This window comes from Dermacentor silvarum, chromosome 6, assembly GCF_013339745.2.
Source record: "Dermacentor silvarum isolate Dsil-2018 chromosome 6, BIME_Dsil_1.4, whole genome shotgun sequence".
In the NCBI taxonomy this organism is placed as follows: Eukaryota; Metazoa; Arthropoda; class Arachnida; order Ixodida; family Ixodidae; genus Dermacentor; species Dermacentor silvarum.
In genome coordinates this window covers 148,157,575-148,171,940 of record NC_051159.1, presented here as the reverse complement: position 1 = coordinate 148,171,940, position 14,366 = coordinate 148,157,575, and the positions used below count along the sequence as shown (strand labels likewise).

General features: G+C 48.1%; 1 protein-coding gene across 1 annotated transcript in view; it reads right to left on the bottom strand.

The window, feature by feature from the left end:
• LOC119456193 (mediator of RNA polymerase II transcription subunit 16-like) overlaps window positions 1-14,366 on the bottom strand; it is a 55,741-nt gene that overhangs the window by 23,598 nt on the left and 17,777 nt on the right. The window contains exons 14-15 of the mRNA XM_037717820.2: window positions 13,121-13,216; window positions 10,067-10,178 (exon numbers count right to left, since the gene is read on the bottom strand). Coding sequence (XP_037573748.1) covers window positions 10,067-10,178; window positions 13,121-13,216 — 208 coding nt within the window. The remainder of the gene's footprint in view (window positions 1-10,066; window positions 10,179-13,120; window positions 13,217-14,366) is intronic.

The window sequence follows — 14,366 nt, the reverse complement described above, 5'->3', positions numbered from 1 at the left end:
AACAGAAGTAAACAATTTTTATAACTTTCAATCGCATTTTTCTCAACTTCATATTTTGGGCAAAACAAGGCATTTGTGCACAACATTTTATGTACTTATTGTGGTCCAATCAAGACCACATTTGATGGGCGTAATTTTTAGGATATGTAGAATGCACTCATCTAGGATTTAATGCAATCCCTTTCTTTTTTTTAAGGATGAAAATTTTTAATGTACTCGGGCACCAGCCACTGAATATGAAGCACCAGATACGAAATTCTCTTAAAATGTTTCCTGTAAAGGGAATCACATTATCTTGCTTATTAGCACTCAGTGGAGTGTTAGGGATAAGAAAAATAATTTTGCACTGCTCTATCATGCTAACTGCTAAGTCCAGCAGCTGCACAAACATGCACTGCTTCTCACTTATGCATGGCACTTGAGACATGAAAGCATCGAGATATCCTAAATCTAAAAGTAGATTTCAAATGAAAAGATCAAGCTCTATAAGTGATAGAATTTTCATTCGCCCAGCATCATTATTTAAAAAGAAATGTTTCTGAGGAGCATCTCCCCTTAAATAAAATTCGAACCAATGAAAGTCAGAGAAAAAAATCGCTCGGTTAAGGTGCCTATATAGTCCAATGTAGCGTGAGTGCGCACGTACTCACGCTCTGTCACGTTGGCGAAAACGTCTATAGTTCAATGCACTGGTGCAGCCAACGTAACCGGATGTGGCCAACGCAGTCCGACTGCGCCAACCCACAATGCATTGCGCAAAGAAAAAAGGTGCCTACGTCGCAGACAGCCATTCAAAGCAACGCCTCCTGTTCATAGTTTTGTAGTTCGATGTTTTCGGTGCGCGGGCAAGCGTCGTTTGTGGCTAGTCAGGCTACGCTGCTTGCGCTGCACCAGTCGAAATGCCATCCCCTCTAAACTCCGACGCGTGCGCCGTAAGCTGCTCTCCTTGGAGCATGCACCGAACGATCCCCAACCAGCGTGCCGCTTTGAACGGCTGTCCACGACCGTCGTCGAAGCGGTGTGGGTGCGTTTTAGAGTGCACGCCGCCGCCGCCGCTTGCCACAGGGACGGGGAAAAAGCAAAGCTGATGACCCGCGCGGCGACACTAGCATGGCCAACATGCTCCCGCACACAAGCACTCTCCCCATCCACAATAGTGCGGAGTTTGAATTATCGGTGGCGGCTTGGAGTCCGTGCCCTGTCTAAACTGTTGCCGCTGCGCTGCTCCTAGTTCCATCAAATAAACACCTTAACAATTGGTGGAGCATGCTGCGCCGTCAAAACACACACCCTGGAACTTCGATCCTGTACCCTGCCATCTACTATGCCTCAGGACGCCTCCCAGCAACCACCCCCGCCTGCGTGTCCCGGTTTGCCTCGACACCGCGACCCTGCCATCTTCACTGGTGTGGATGACACCGATGTGGAGAACATGGTTCACAACGTACAAGAAGGTAAGCGCGCATAACAAGTGGGACAAACCAGTCAAACTGAGCAATCTGCTGTTCTACCTTGCGGGTGTCGCCGGCTATGGTATAACAACCAAGCAGATTTCCCAACATGGTCCGCCTTCAAGACCGTCCTGGCAGATGTACTTGGTCACCGGGAAAAGCTGCGTACTTAAGCTGCGTACCGAGCAGCGTTTGCGAGAACGCACTCATCAGCAGGGTGAATCATTTACCATTTATATTGAAGACATTCTGGACCTTTGCAATAATGTTACGATCAGCAAGGAATTCGACAGGTCAATGGGGGAAACCAAACCCGCGCACGTTCCCGTCCCAAGAGGCAGTTGTGATCTTCCTGGAAACTGTACCTCTCAAATGTGGGAAACCAAACCCGCACACGTTCCCGTGTCGGGGCAATTATCCACACCCCCAAGAGGCGGTTGTGATCTTCCTGGAAACTGTACCTCTCAAATGTGGGAAACAAGCCCGAGCGCCTTTCCCGTGACGAGATAATCCCCTTCAATCCCGAGAAAGCGTCACACCTCTACGACCTGAGCAGACGAAAAAGGCGAGCTACCAAGAAAGAGGACCCGAGGAAGAGAAGGTCGTCAACTTGACCACCCGACAGAGGACTAACACTTCTAGCAAGTTCCCCGAAGGAGACATCGGCTACCACAAGACCACGAGGAGTTATTTAAGGCCGTCCTGGCCCCCGTGTTAGACAGAACCGCTCGAGACTCGGATAGACTCAAAACCATGTACCATTGAAGTGAATACAATCTTTTCTATTTTTCATCATCACGATGCCCGCCTTCATCAGTCTCCTGATTCCTGCGGTGACGACCCACCTCACCCGGTCGAGATTATATCAATAAAGTGAACTCGACAATCATGGCGGAGTCTGATCGGATCAGCAATGTGCTGAAATAAATAGAAGACGATGCCTTCAACATGTTGCTCGCCAGGAATCCTCGCTCCATGGCCGAAATCATGAGACTGTGCCAAAGCTACAAAGAGTTACGGAGGAAGCGGTCGTTGACCCGTCACTCTTCATCGCGTGATGAACCCCCTCGCTGGCTTGGCTACAATTTCGGACCAGTCTGCGTTGCTTGAGGAAATGAAGGCGTGCGTCCGTGAGGAGCTTGCCCGTCAACTCTCCATGATGACCTTTGCGCAGCCGCAGAATATGCAGGAGCACTCCACGAGTTTTGTGCCTCCGCTCCGCCGCACCATTAAGCAAGAGATCAATGTGGCTTTGCCTGAGCATCACCAAAATGTTCCTGCGGCTGCTCCTCTCAGCTATGCAGAAGTCGTCGCCAGCCCCCCACAGATCCGTGCACCTGCACCACTCAGCTACGCCGATGTCGTCGCCAGGCCCTAACCACTTCCGCAATGTGCGCCTCTCAGCTACACCGACGTCGTGTCTGGACCCCGACCGCAGCCCGCCGCGCAACCATACTACCAGCAGCCTCGTACACTGCCTCCTGCGACATGGATGGGACCTGCCACAGCAAATGGGTGGCGCACATCAGACAATCGACCAATATGCTTTGAGTGCGGCTATGCCAACCCCGTGGCACACTATTGCAATCGCGTGCAGCCTTCTAATGCTGCCTCATACCCGACAAGTCGTATTTTCGGTTCTCCCCGCCGATATTCGGACCCACCTTCTGACTCGTCACCATCAGTATGCCCATGTCCCATCACCCGCTATTCACCTTCTCCACGTCGTCGCTCACTTTCACCGATGCGGCCTCGTCCCGTCGCTCGAGAAGAGGAAAACTAGTTGTCGCTGTCCACGAGACAAGGGCTGCAACGCTATCGAAATCTGAAAGCCCTCAACGAAGCCTTCGAATGTGATAGATGTGTTTGTGGACGGTGTTCACGAACCTGCACTTGTGAACACTGGAGCCACCGTGTCTGCTTTGGCCGTTAAATTTACCCATTTGCTTCGAAAAGTGACGACACCACTTTCTGGACTATCCCTCCGTACAGCCAGCGCCCAGCGTATTCACCCCATTAGCAGCGTGCACTGCACGTGTTGTCATTGAGGATGTTCTATACACCGTCGAGTTCATCATAATTTCCTCATGCTTGCATGACCTTACCTTAGGCTGAGATTTTCTCTCCTGCCACAATGCAGTGATTAACTGCGCACGCACCGACATAGAACTCTCGCTGTTGTCAGACTTGGCACTGGCCGACAGTCCTTCAGCTTCAAACTACTCGTCAAAGACACACAAGTCCCCTCAAACTCATCAACGATTGTGTCCGTCTACTGCAGCAGCCTCTCCTACGCCACTGCACTACTTCCTCCATCTGACCGCTTTTGCACTCGAAAAGGTCTGCTGCGACATTTTGCGACCGTAGACGTCACTGAGGGCTCCAACGCTATCTTTGTTAGCAACCCGTCCCCATACACTGTGATGCTGCTACGTGGAAGCCATTGAAACCTCGCGAGTTACGCACGTGCCAGATGACGCACTGCGCCACTTACAGCACGCTCAGTGCTATTTCTACATCTGCTCCGTCGCCCAGTGATGTATTTGGTTCCTCCATTGCTGATAACCTTACGCCGGTCCAACGTTCTCAGCTTCTGTGCCTATTAGAAGAATTTCGCTCTTCTTTCGATGTTGGGCAACACTTTCCCTTGGCCAGACGTCTACTGTTACGCACTGCATCGACACTGGCTCCCAACTGCCACTACGACAACGCCCGTATCACAGATCTCCCACAGAACGCCATGTAATTAATGAGCAAGTCAACAACATGCTTCGACGCGAAGTGATTCGACCTTCGAACAGTTCATGGGCATCACTTGTTGTCCTTGTTGCAAAAAAAGACAGTTCCGTACAGTTCTGTGTGGACTATCAGTGCCTCAACAAGATTACGCGCAAGGACGTTTACCCGCCACCACGAATTGACATCGTTGACAGCCTACAAGGAGCAGAATTATTTTCATCTCTCGATCTCCGACCGAAGACAACTTTTGTCACGCCCGACGGCTTATACGAATTTAACGTCATGCCGTTTGGACTTTGTAATGCGCCTGCAACGTTTGCGCGCATGATGGATACCGTTCTGTGCAACTTGAAATGGCATACATGCTTGTGCTACCTTGATGACGTCATTGTTTTTGCTCCAGACTTCCCCACGCACCTGCAATGCCTCCAGCGTGTTTTGGCGTGCTTGAGAAACGCCGGCCTACAACTTAATTTATATAAGTGCAAATTTGCAGCACGGCAGCAGACCATACTAGGTTACGTTGTCTCCAAGGATGGAATTCTCCCCGATGCTGCCAAACTTCAGTGCGATGCTCCTAGTTCCATCAAATAAACACCTTAACACTTTCAATACATTGTTGGACGGACCGTGGCGGCTACTTCGAATTATTAAAAATTTTGAATTAACGAGTTGTGAATTCACGAGCTTTTACTGTATATGTAAGGGTTGTTCGTTTTCGGGTAAAACCAGACTGCTAAATTTTTGCACCCCGAACATGTTTCAGGAGAATCGGGTTAAACCCGATTTCCCCTCCACGAATTCCTAAACCATATACCAACCTTTTTTTTTTTTTAAAGCTGCGCAGAGTTTGCAATGCACACGCACTAGCTACCCTGCCTCGGGACAATGAAGTTAGATCCTGTTGGCTTAAGCGAACTCCAGTGACCTATAGACTTCATTCCACAAGCTGCGTGCAGCACTTCCACGCCACTCACAGACACACTGTGCAATTGGACGTGAAAAAGGAGAAACTATATTTTTGTTTTCTAAACAGCTTTCTGCCCGCGAGGCGGTGATTTTTAAACGCGCTCCGAATTTTCGCAATCATCAAAGGAGAATGAAAAAATGGCCGCCCGCTATCGCTGGTTTGAAATGCCACTTACAAGTCCTTCCGCGCCGCTCACGGACACCCTGCAGCATCGGACATGAAAGAGGAGAAACTATATTTTTGTTTTCTAAGCAGTTTTCTTTTTTCCCAACAAGCGGTGATTTTAAACGCGCCCCGAAGTGTGGTGATCGTCAAAGCAGAACGCGAAAATGTCCGGCTCCAGAACCGGCGCACGTCCTTCGGGAGATCACAAATCTCGCGATTCCACTGCCTCTGCCGCTGAGCTTATCGATACATCGAATAGCAGCGAGCCAGAGGACGCCGACCTTTCGTCGAACTTTGAGTCTGAAAGCAATAATGATGCAAACCAGCCAGGAACATCGGCGGCCACAGCTCGGCACGCCCAACTGTAGTGCTTCCAGTTAAGTTTTTGTAGTAGAATACCTGTTCAATTAAAAATTTAGATTTCTAACAGCGAAGCTGTTTAAGCCAGCCGTAATTTGTGGTGCGTAGCAAGAAACTACCAAGTATGAGAAGAAAAACTTTCTTGCCGAGGTGAATTCGAGCTCGCGTACCCCCGGTCCCAAAGCGAGCGTCGTAACCACTAGGCTATACAGCCACGCCTGCAGAGTATGCATTTCTGTAAACCATATGGCTGCGTCCGAGCGTCGTTGTCTTCGCCCACAGCTGGCGCGTTTGTACGCTCGTGCTCTGAGAGGTGAAGAGGTTTTGCGCGCTATGAGAGCGAGAGAGAGAACGATTCATGGAGTGGGTCTCCTGGAACGCGGTGTCAGCATTGGAACGCAGTGTCGGTGTTGCAAGCTGTGCTATGCAACGCGCAGTGATGGCCGTAAGTCCGAGACGCGCGAAAATGAATTATCATAATCATGAGTAATAAGATGAAAAGTTCGCGCGTACTTCAGGAAAATGCTGGGTTACGATCGCCCAGCTTCGCTGTTTCAAGCGTTGCGCAGCCGAGTGCAAAGTTAAATGTTTTTTTCTGAGATATTGCCTAATAGACGGCAATACATTTTGTATATCATAATTTTCATAACATATTTTTCTTCATAGATACAAGCGTGTCTTTACAAGCTTTGTTCAATTTTATCATACAATCTTGATTTTAACAATTTATATCTTTTTTATGACATACATCTCGTTAATAAAGCTTTTGTGTGTGAAAATTGCATTCATTTTGCTTTCTCTTTATGTATTACATTAAATATTGAGTGCAGTAGTTCCTTCAGAAAAAAACATCTGCCGTAACATACAATAAACACCTATTTTCCTCATGGTAGGGAAAGTGTTAAGGAACTCGTGATACTCTCCGATAAAAAAAAAGACCCGGAACGTATTGTATTAAGTTACTTAGTACATTTGTAAATATAACACACAAAAAAAACTAATTTCTGAATAGTTCCACAAAAAACCCAATTTCTCGCCGATTATCAGGTTCAAAAATAGCACCCGATTTTTACCCCCCGAATTTAAAAAAGAAAAAACGCCGCACATCCACGGGGTGAATGATGATGAGTGGGCGAAACTCCAGAGGGAATCATCGGTAAACCGTGAATCTTCAGTGTAATTCGCCCAGTCTCGCCGCACTAAATCAAACGATTGACTTCCACCAATGACACGCGCCATATGTGACGTCATTCCTATTTTATAACAGCTCCCTTCATTATAATTGCACCATCTCCAGCTTAGGGGGACGCTAGCACAAACGCGTTAGAAACGTGCAGTACTCTCTAGTAAGGGGGAGAGGCCACAGCGTCTTACGCAGCCGTTTACACATGCCGGAACGTGCACCGCGTTTGCCGACGCCATCACATGACTGCTGAGAGAGTATAACCCCTGTATTCATAAACACTCCTCGACTTGAACTTGACTTGCCACCGCCTTCAACGCATTTCGAACGTGCTGCCCAAGGCAGTGGCAAGTCAAGTTCAAGTCGAGGAGCGTTTATGAATACGGGGGTAAGGCGGAGAGGCCACAGCGTCTTACACCAGCTTCTTACACGGGCCGTAACGCGCTAGCACAAACGCGTTAGAAACGCGCAGTCTTTCGTTAATGTTGGGTATTTATTGTCATTGTGGTGCGTGTGTCCATGTGCACTTCGTGGCGTAGTGGTTAGCGCCGCGCGTTCGGAAGCGAGGGGTCCCTGGTTCGATTCCGCGCTACGGACACAACTTTCGGAATTTTTTTTTTCCATAAAAGTAGACGTGGCTACCCACTACGATGACGACGACGACGACTACTACTACTACTACTACTACTACTACTACTACTACTACTACTACTACTACTACTACTACTACTGCTACTACTACTACTACTACATACTACAGAGGAGGGACAGACCCACACCCTAAGGAGCTTCGCCCCTAATATATAAAACTCGAAAACAAACAACCCTATGTACAGTATAGACCACTTATAACGTAACCGCTTATAGTGCAGGACCGGATATAGTGCGGTCTTTACAGACTCCCGTTAATTTTCCCATAGCACTCCATGTATACACATATCGCTTATAGTGCAGTTGCGGGAAACGAAGTACCGGTTACAGTGCGGCTGCCTGGGAGGACGGAAGTCAGCGGAGACAGCAAACGCTCCCCTCAAACTGGCGCCCTAAGGAGTGCTCGAGGAAGAAAGAGAGACGAAGTGGTGGAGAAGGGCACGTGGTGCAAACGAACAGCCAGTGAGGCTGAAACTAGAATCTTGAGTGCGAGTCGTGAAATATCACGGCGCGCATAGCGAGCGAGGGCCACGAAACTGCCAACGCCGGCTAACGCTCGCTTCACGACAATGGCAGTAAACGAAACTTCAGGGAGCGGGCGGTGCCGGCACGGCACGGCGAAGGGCGCACATGGAGATCGTGGAATGTGAGGGAGGAGGGCGGCAGGGAAGCGGATTTCGCCTCGGCAACTCCGCTGCTTCGGTGGCTCCCCTCGCCCTCCCTCGTAGCTCCCTCACTTTCGACTGTCACCGTGAGCGCCCACCGCCGTGCAGACGCCGCCGCTCCAGCCGACTCGGCGCCAGCTCCCCGAAGTTTCGTTTTCTGCTGTTATCGGGAAGCGCGCGTTTGCCGGCGTGGGCAGTTTCATTGGCCGGCCTGGGACACCGCCGCTGCTTCCCTCTGCACTGTAGCTGCAACGTGCAAGGTCAACACGTGACTAGAAAGTAGAGGAAGCATAAAGGAGAAAGAAGGGTTCACTGCCATTTTCTACGCGTGGCTACAGTGGCTAGAATGTAGCGTGGCTACGGTAGCATGGCTGAGACGTCGGCACCTACACGTATGTTCCGGCGGAACGCAGAATCTTGCCATTTGAGAGAGGGTGAAATTCCCGCTGCATTTTTTTTTTTTTTTTTTTTGTTCGCGCGCGACATTGAGGGGTCTCTCCTACGCCGCCGAACCAATGCCGGTCGGAGGCGCCGCCGCGTGAATTATTTTGAATTAACGAGATTCGACTGTAAATTGAATGCAAACGTTCTAGCCGCATTCCTCGACTGTCGCATACACATGGCGGCACGGTGCACGTTTTACATATGTGCAGGCCTTGAAAATTGTTGCTTTGGTTATAGTGCCGTACCGCTTATAGTGCGGATATTCGCAACTCCGGCGACTTACGTTATAAGCGGCCTGCACTGTATATGCAATGCACTTGGCCTCCCATGTGCAGAAAGAAAAAGAATTCTGCAGATCCCACGCACTATGGGAATTAATGTTAGGCAAAGCATTTTGCAGGTAGCTGGCTCTCTAGAATATTTTTGGGTGACACAAATTGTTGGCTTTGTGGTCAAAGTAAAGCAAGCGATTGTCTGTGTGATGCGAGCGCATGTGTGACAGCAGCAATGCAATGGCACGACGACAAAGATGGCATGCCAATTGATTCATTGTTTTCCGGCAAAGAAACATTACAACCTGTTCCGCTACAGCCTGGGTTAATCCTATAGGCTAAGCAGTATCAGCATCTCAAAGCGATAGCTGCCACAGGGAAGAATAGAGAAAACTGGCAGCTTTGCGTCTACAAGCAACTTGTTGCTTTGCAATGTTACGTGACGCACACAAAAGACACTTGCTATCCCTGCTATCCTATGATGCATGCACCATTCATCTCAAAGTGCTAGTTCACAAGCGAGGAGTATGCATGCGTTTGTGGCCTACTGAGAAGACCATCGGGTTACTGTGTTGGAGGATCCTGGTTCAAATCACACCATCAAACGCATAATATATCTTAATTGAAGAGGTCCGAAACATGGCCCGACAGGAACCCACCTACCACACAAAGTGCCTGGTATGAGGCGAAGAATGCTTCGCATTAAAAATTGCTCATTCACTGTTCTTATCTGATATTTTTGGGCGCAAAGGTCCAGAAGTGGCCATATGAACCATAAAAACATGTTTCAGTAAAATGTGCAGGCCGACGACCGTTTAACGACCGTGTAGACGACCGTGTAGAGGAACCACAGTGACGGCCCGGCGGAGTGGTTCATTGTGCCACTGTCCAGGCTGATGATTAGCTGCCCACACTCGCAAAGCATGCAACCTCTTCCTTGTCACTGTCAGTGGTGCTGTAGGCCATAGTACCATGGCAAAGTAAATTAAGTATGCCAATAATGAAAAGTTAAGTAGAGGTTTGTGCCACAGCTAGATCAATGTGCTCCCACCATGAGCACACCATGATCGTGACGGTACAATTCTACTACTAGATGCAGCTTTGTGCTTTGAGCATGCATGAAACATGCAAAAAAAGGAGGGGGAAAATGGCGATATTACACTGACCTGTACAGAGATCCCTTGATAGACAGAAACCTACTAAGAAAGCACTGCTGGATTCCAGGTGGCTGCTTGTTGAAAATTTCAGTGAACTTGTCACAAATAGTTTCTATTACTCCTGGAAAATAAAAAATATATTTCCATTCAGGGTGCACTCTCCACACTATCACAAACCAATGTACAAGCTAACATAATAAAGGAATAGTCAAATTGAGCTACTGTGAGTTGGGGACAGACTAAAAAGAAAGTTTGATACAAGAACAAATTTTGTTCAACCGAATGAGAAAGAGATCTAGAAAGCCAGAACAGGCTGTACCCACTGAAACTGTTGTCAGATGCACGAGATTCACACATTCAAACTGGAGTTATTCTGACAAGACAGCACACTTATCATGGCAAATATCATGCCACATCATGACGAAGAGAAGAAAAGCAACAATGAAAATTGTGTCTGTGGAAATGCTACAGGCATGTGACATAACAATACAGTGCAAACCATTTATAACATAACCACTTGTAGCGCGCGACCAATTATAGCATGGGTTTTTTTTACCACCGATATATCTCCCACAGAACTTAATGTATAGACGGACCATTTATTGCGTAGGCGTGCGAAGCGGAATACCGGTTATAGCGCGGTTCTTTTAAGCGCGCAACTATGAAATTGGCGCACGGAGCACAGCCTTTTCAAGGAGGCGTTGAGCACGGCCCACACGGCTGCACGGTTGCCGGGCACGCAAACGCGGAGGAGTGGGCACGTGGGCGCGCGCGTGGGGACCAGCGGCGAATAGCGAAACAAAAAGTCGCAGTTTCCCCCAAAAGAAGCATCAATTGCGATAGCAAGTTTACTAGTAGAGTATACGGAGTAAAGATAGTAGTTTTACCGGCTGTATAAACTTGGACACATCTGCTTACTAATTGAATTAACAAGCATGGTGTCAGCGCTCACAAGCAAACATGAATAGATCGCACTCGATGACTGCAGACAAGCACTGTAAAAACGCTGGCGTGAGCAAACGCGGCAGGAGCAGCGACCAAAGGTTCATGCGGTCTATCGCTTCAACGGAAACTGAGCGGCGAAAGCACAGCGCATATTAAGGTCAGAGCCATGTGGAGATCGCTTTCAAGATACGGTGCGCGCGACAGTGCTCAGCCGCGCAAAGTACAAGTACGCCGTGGCTTGCAGAGTAAAAGCCGCGCCTCCTCCCTCCCACGTACGCTGCCTTCGCGCTTTCCTCCTTTTCTGCGGGAGGTTGAGTCGCCAGTTCCCCTTGCGCCCGGTCGCAAGATACGCATTGAGTGCCACAGCTATTTAACGTTGCCTTCCTCCCTCCCATCCCCCCACAGCCTTCCGCACGACGACAGCCGTCGCTTTTGCTCTCCGCCGTACGTTCACTCTCCATGAAAGCGCGCATCCCTCGCGTGCTTTCACTCGCACATACAGCATACAGCATAAAGCAGCATACAGCATTTTTTTTTTTTTTTCACGAGTGGGAGCGTGGGCGCACGCGTGGGGACCAGCGGCGAAAAGTGAAAAAAGAAGGAGGAGAAGGGCGGGAGACTTTGGAGGAAGGAGGGCGCGTGTTTTCATCACTGTAGCAGCGTCCAATCAGGGTGCGCAGAGTGCGGGGTAGAACGGTAGCGCGCTCCCCCTTTTTTTTTTTTTTTTTTCAGGAGTGGGAGCGTGGCCGTGCGCAAAAATAACAGCGTTCTTCCTCTGATGCCACACTTGTCAGAAGAACTTGGTTTGTGTGCTGTGTTGCGATTGTGTTGCATGTGTGTGTGGGTGAAGTATGTAATAAATTGTGTTTGAAAGGTTGGTTGCCCGTTTGGCATAAGCAGAAGCCTAAAAAAGCATGCTTTGGTTATAACGCGGTACCGCTTCTAGCGAGGATTTTTACAACTCACACGACTTACGTTATAAGCGGTCTACACTGTCCGAAGAAAAAGCTTACAAAAGTAAGGAAAGAAGACATACTAAAATAGCAGGAGCCTACCCCCCTTGTCTGTGCAAGATTTCGTCAAATTAACTAGCGTGTAGCAATACATGTACAGAGGGAACACCAACTGATGCATCTGTCAAGCACTTCATACAAAACAATTCTTTAGTGACCTGGTTGATATGACTGAAAAGCATATTTGGATCTTTCCACCTGGGGGGAAAAAACAACACACACACAGATGCTAAGCTAAACCAGCCATCAAAGCACAAGCCAGTTTGCCCCACCTAGTACACAGGCCCACAAGAGAGCAAAATCTAGCAAGGAAAGGGGGCTATGTGAATATTCAAACTTGTTAGTATTGGTATTAGAATATTTCAGCTTCAATTTGAATACTCTGATTTTAGAAACTGATCATTGATTTCTTCAAATATTCAATTTGTGGCTGAAAATAGTAAAGGACTACTATGACTATTGAGACCTGCCTGCATACAACACATGGTGATTATACAGTTGCATGATGACATTGCTGCATGTAATGGGCTGGTAATTGTGCTTCTGCTGAATCTGCAGTTCTCCGCGTAAAATATGTATACTTGGTGTCTTGCAGTCATCGTGCCTTTTGGTTCTCAACTTATCTACCTACATTTTTTTGCTTGTTTTTTTTAAGTGAAGCTTTCTTTGTGGATTTGGTTGGGTTTTGGTACTGTTGTCACTGGTTGGATTCGGTGACTGCTTTTTTGCATTACTGGGGTTACTGCGGAGGTTACATTTAAGCAAAGCTTTCCTTGTAGCATCCGATGTGCTACACTGGTTGGACTAGGGAGAGGAGGGTGCGGCCGTTGAGAGGAAAAGGGGTGGCACTGAGAGGATGAAGGCGAGAGGAGAGGTCGAATGGCTAGCACAAGCGATGACATCATCAGCCACGACAGCCGAATGGAGAGAGTGTGTGTACTGGGGATGACTTGGCACAGCAGCGCACAGTCAGATGTGGCGGAGTGGATGCAATAGCTTTGCTTACATCGATTCCCACAGTGTGTGAAATCTGCACAATTTTTCCCACTATGTCAACTGCACTGTGGTGAGCTGTCAAAACACCTACTTGTGCCAAATTGCCCACCTGGTCTCAAGCTGAGGAGGACGTCCCACCAGTCAGTGCCTGTCATGAGACAGTGTTCCAGCAAGGTCATTGTGTAGCTGGGGCTCACTGGAGTGCCTGCATCAGAAGGCCATCAAGAACATCCTCTAAAGAAGTGTTTCTCAAACTGCAGGTTTGCAGACCCCAGGGAGACCTCAAAGGAAAGGGCCTATGGGGTCTGCTCTAGTGTCGAGAGCTGTAAGCAACATGTGTCCAATCCCCTTTGAAAGAAAACACAAAACTTCAGGTTGTCTGTGTGAACGCACATCATTCCCAGTGACACAAATAGAATAGTAAAGAAAGAACAGGGCTGCTTATGAACTGTATTTGCTACTTCAGTTGCATTCAACTAAATGCAATGTCATCCCTGTTGCTTTCAACATTCTTCGATACTCATACAATGGAAGCGACACAGACATCACCTAAAATGCAATCCTGGCAGATGCAATTATAAAATGGTTTTTGATGTTGAGTCTCCAGCTTGACATCTGTTTTGTGTTTGTGCTTTTGCATAAGAGAGAAAATATGCAAGGTGGCCCCAGGACAAAGTACGAGAGGGTAAAGGGTCTGTGACAGTTGCAACTTTCAGATCCACTACTTTAATTAAGCGCACAATGTTAGCTACTGTAATTCACATTAGACAAAAATATCACAGAGGGGAACACAAGGGAGTACATAAGCGTCAACCAAAATGGAGATAGCTGAACCCACAATGACTGTGACAGAGATGCACATGTGATAGATTATGCACAATCACCACATAACCGCTATCACTGTTAAAGCTCAAAAGCCTGTGTGTTCATACCTTTAAAACCTTTCTTAAAGGGCCCCCCCACCAGGCCACATAGCAAATTTTAGTTATAGGCTGCAAGTTGTTACGTGTCCTCTTCAAACGAAAAAAAAAATTTTTTTTTTTTCAAATTAAGTCATTAATAGCAGAGACAGAAATATCTGAAGTACCGCGAACCCATGATTTCGGGAGGTGAGCATCACCGCCAACATAGACACTCTCTCTCCACTTGGCCCGTCTAGCCTCCGCAAGCCAAATTCCTTCCCTGCATTCTCCCATACTGGAGCCAAAGGATCACATGACGAATACATCACAGGCCCTGCCTTCTTACTCTTTATTTCTCTCTCTCTCTTGCATTTTTGCTGAGTGGCGTACTTCTGGTGACGGTGTCGCGCGCAAGCTGTTGCGCTTGACTAGCAGTAACACCTAACTAGCAGT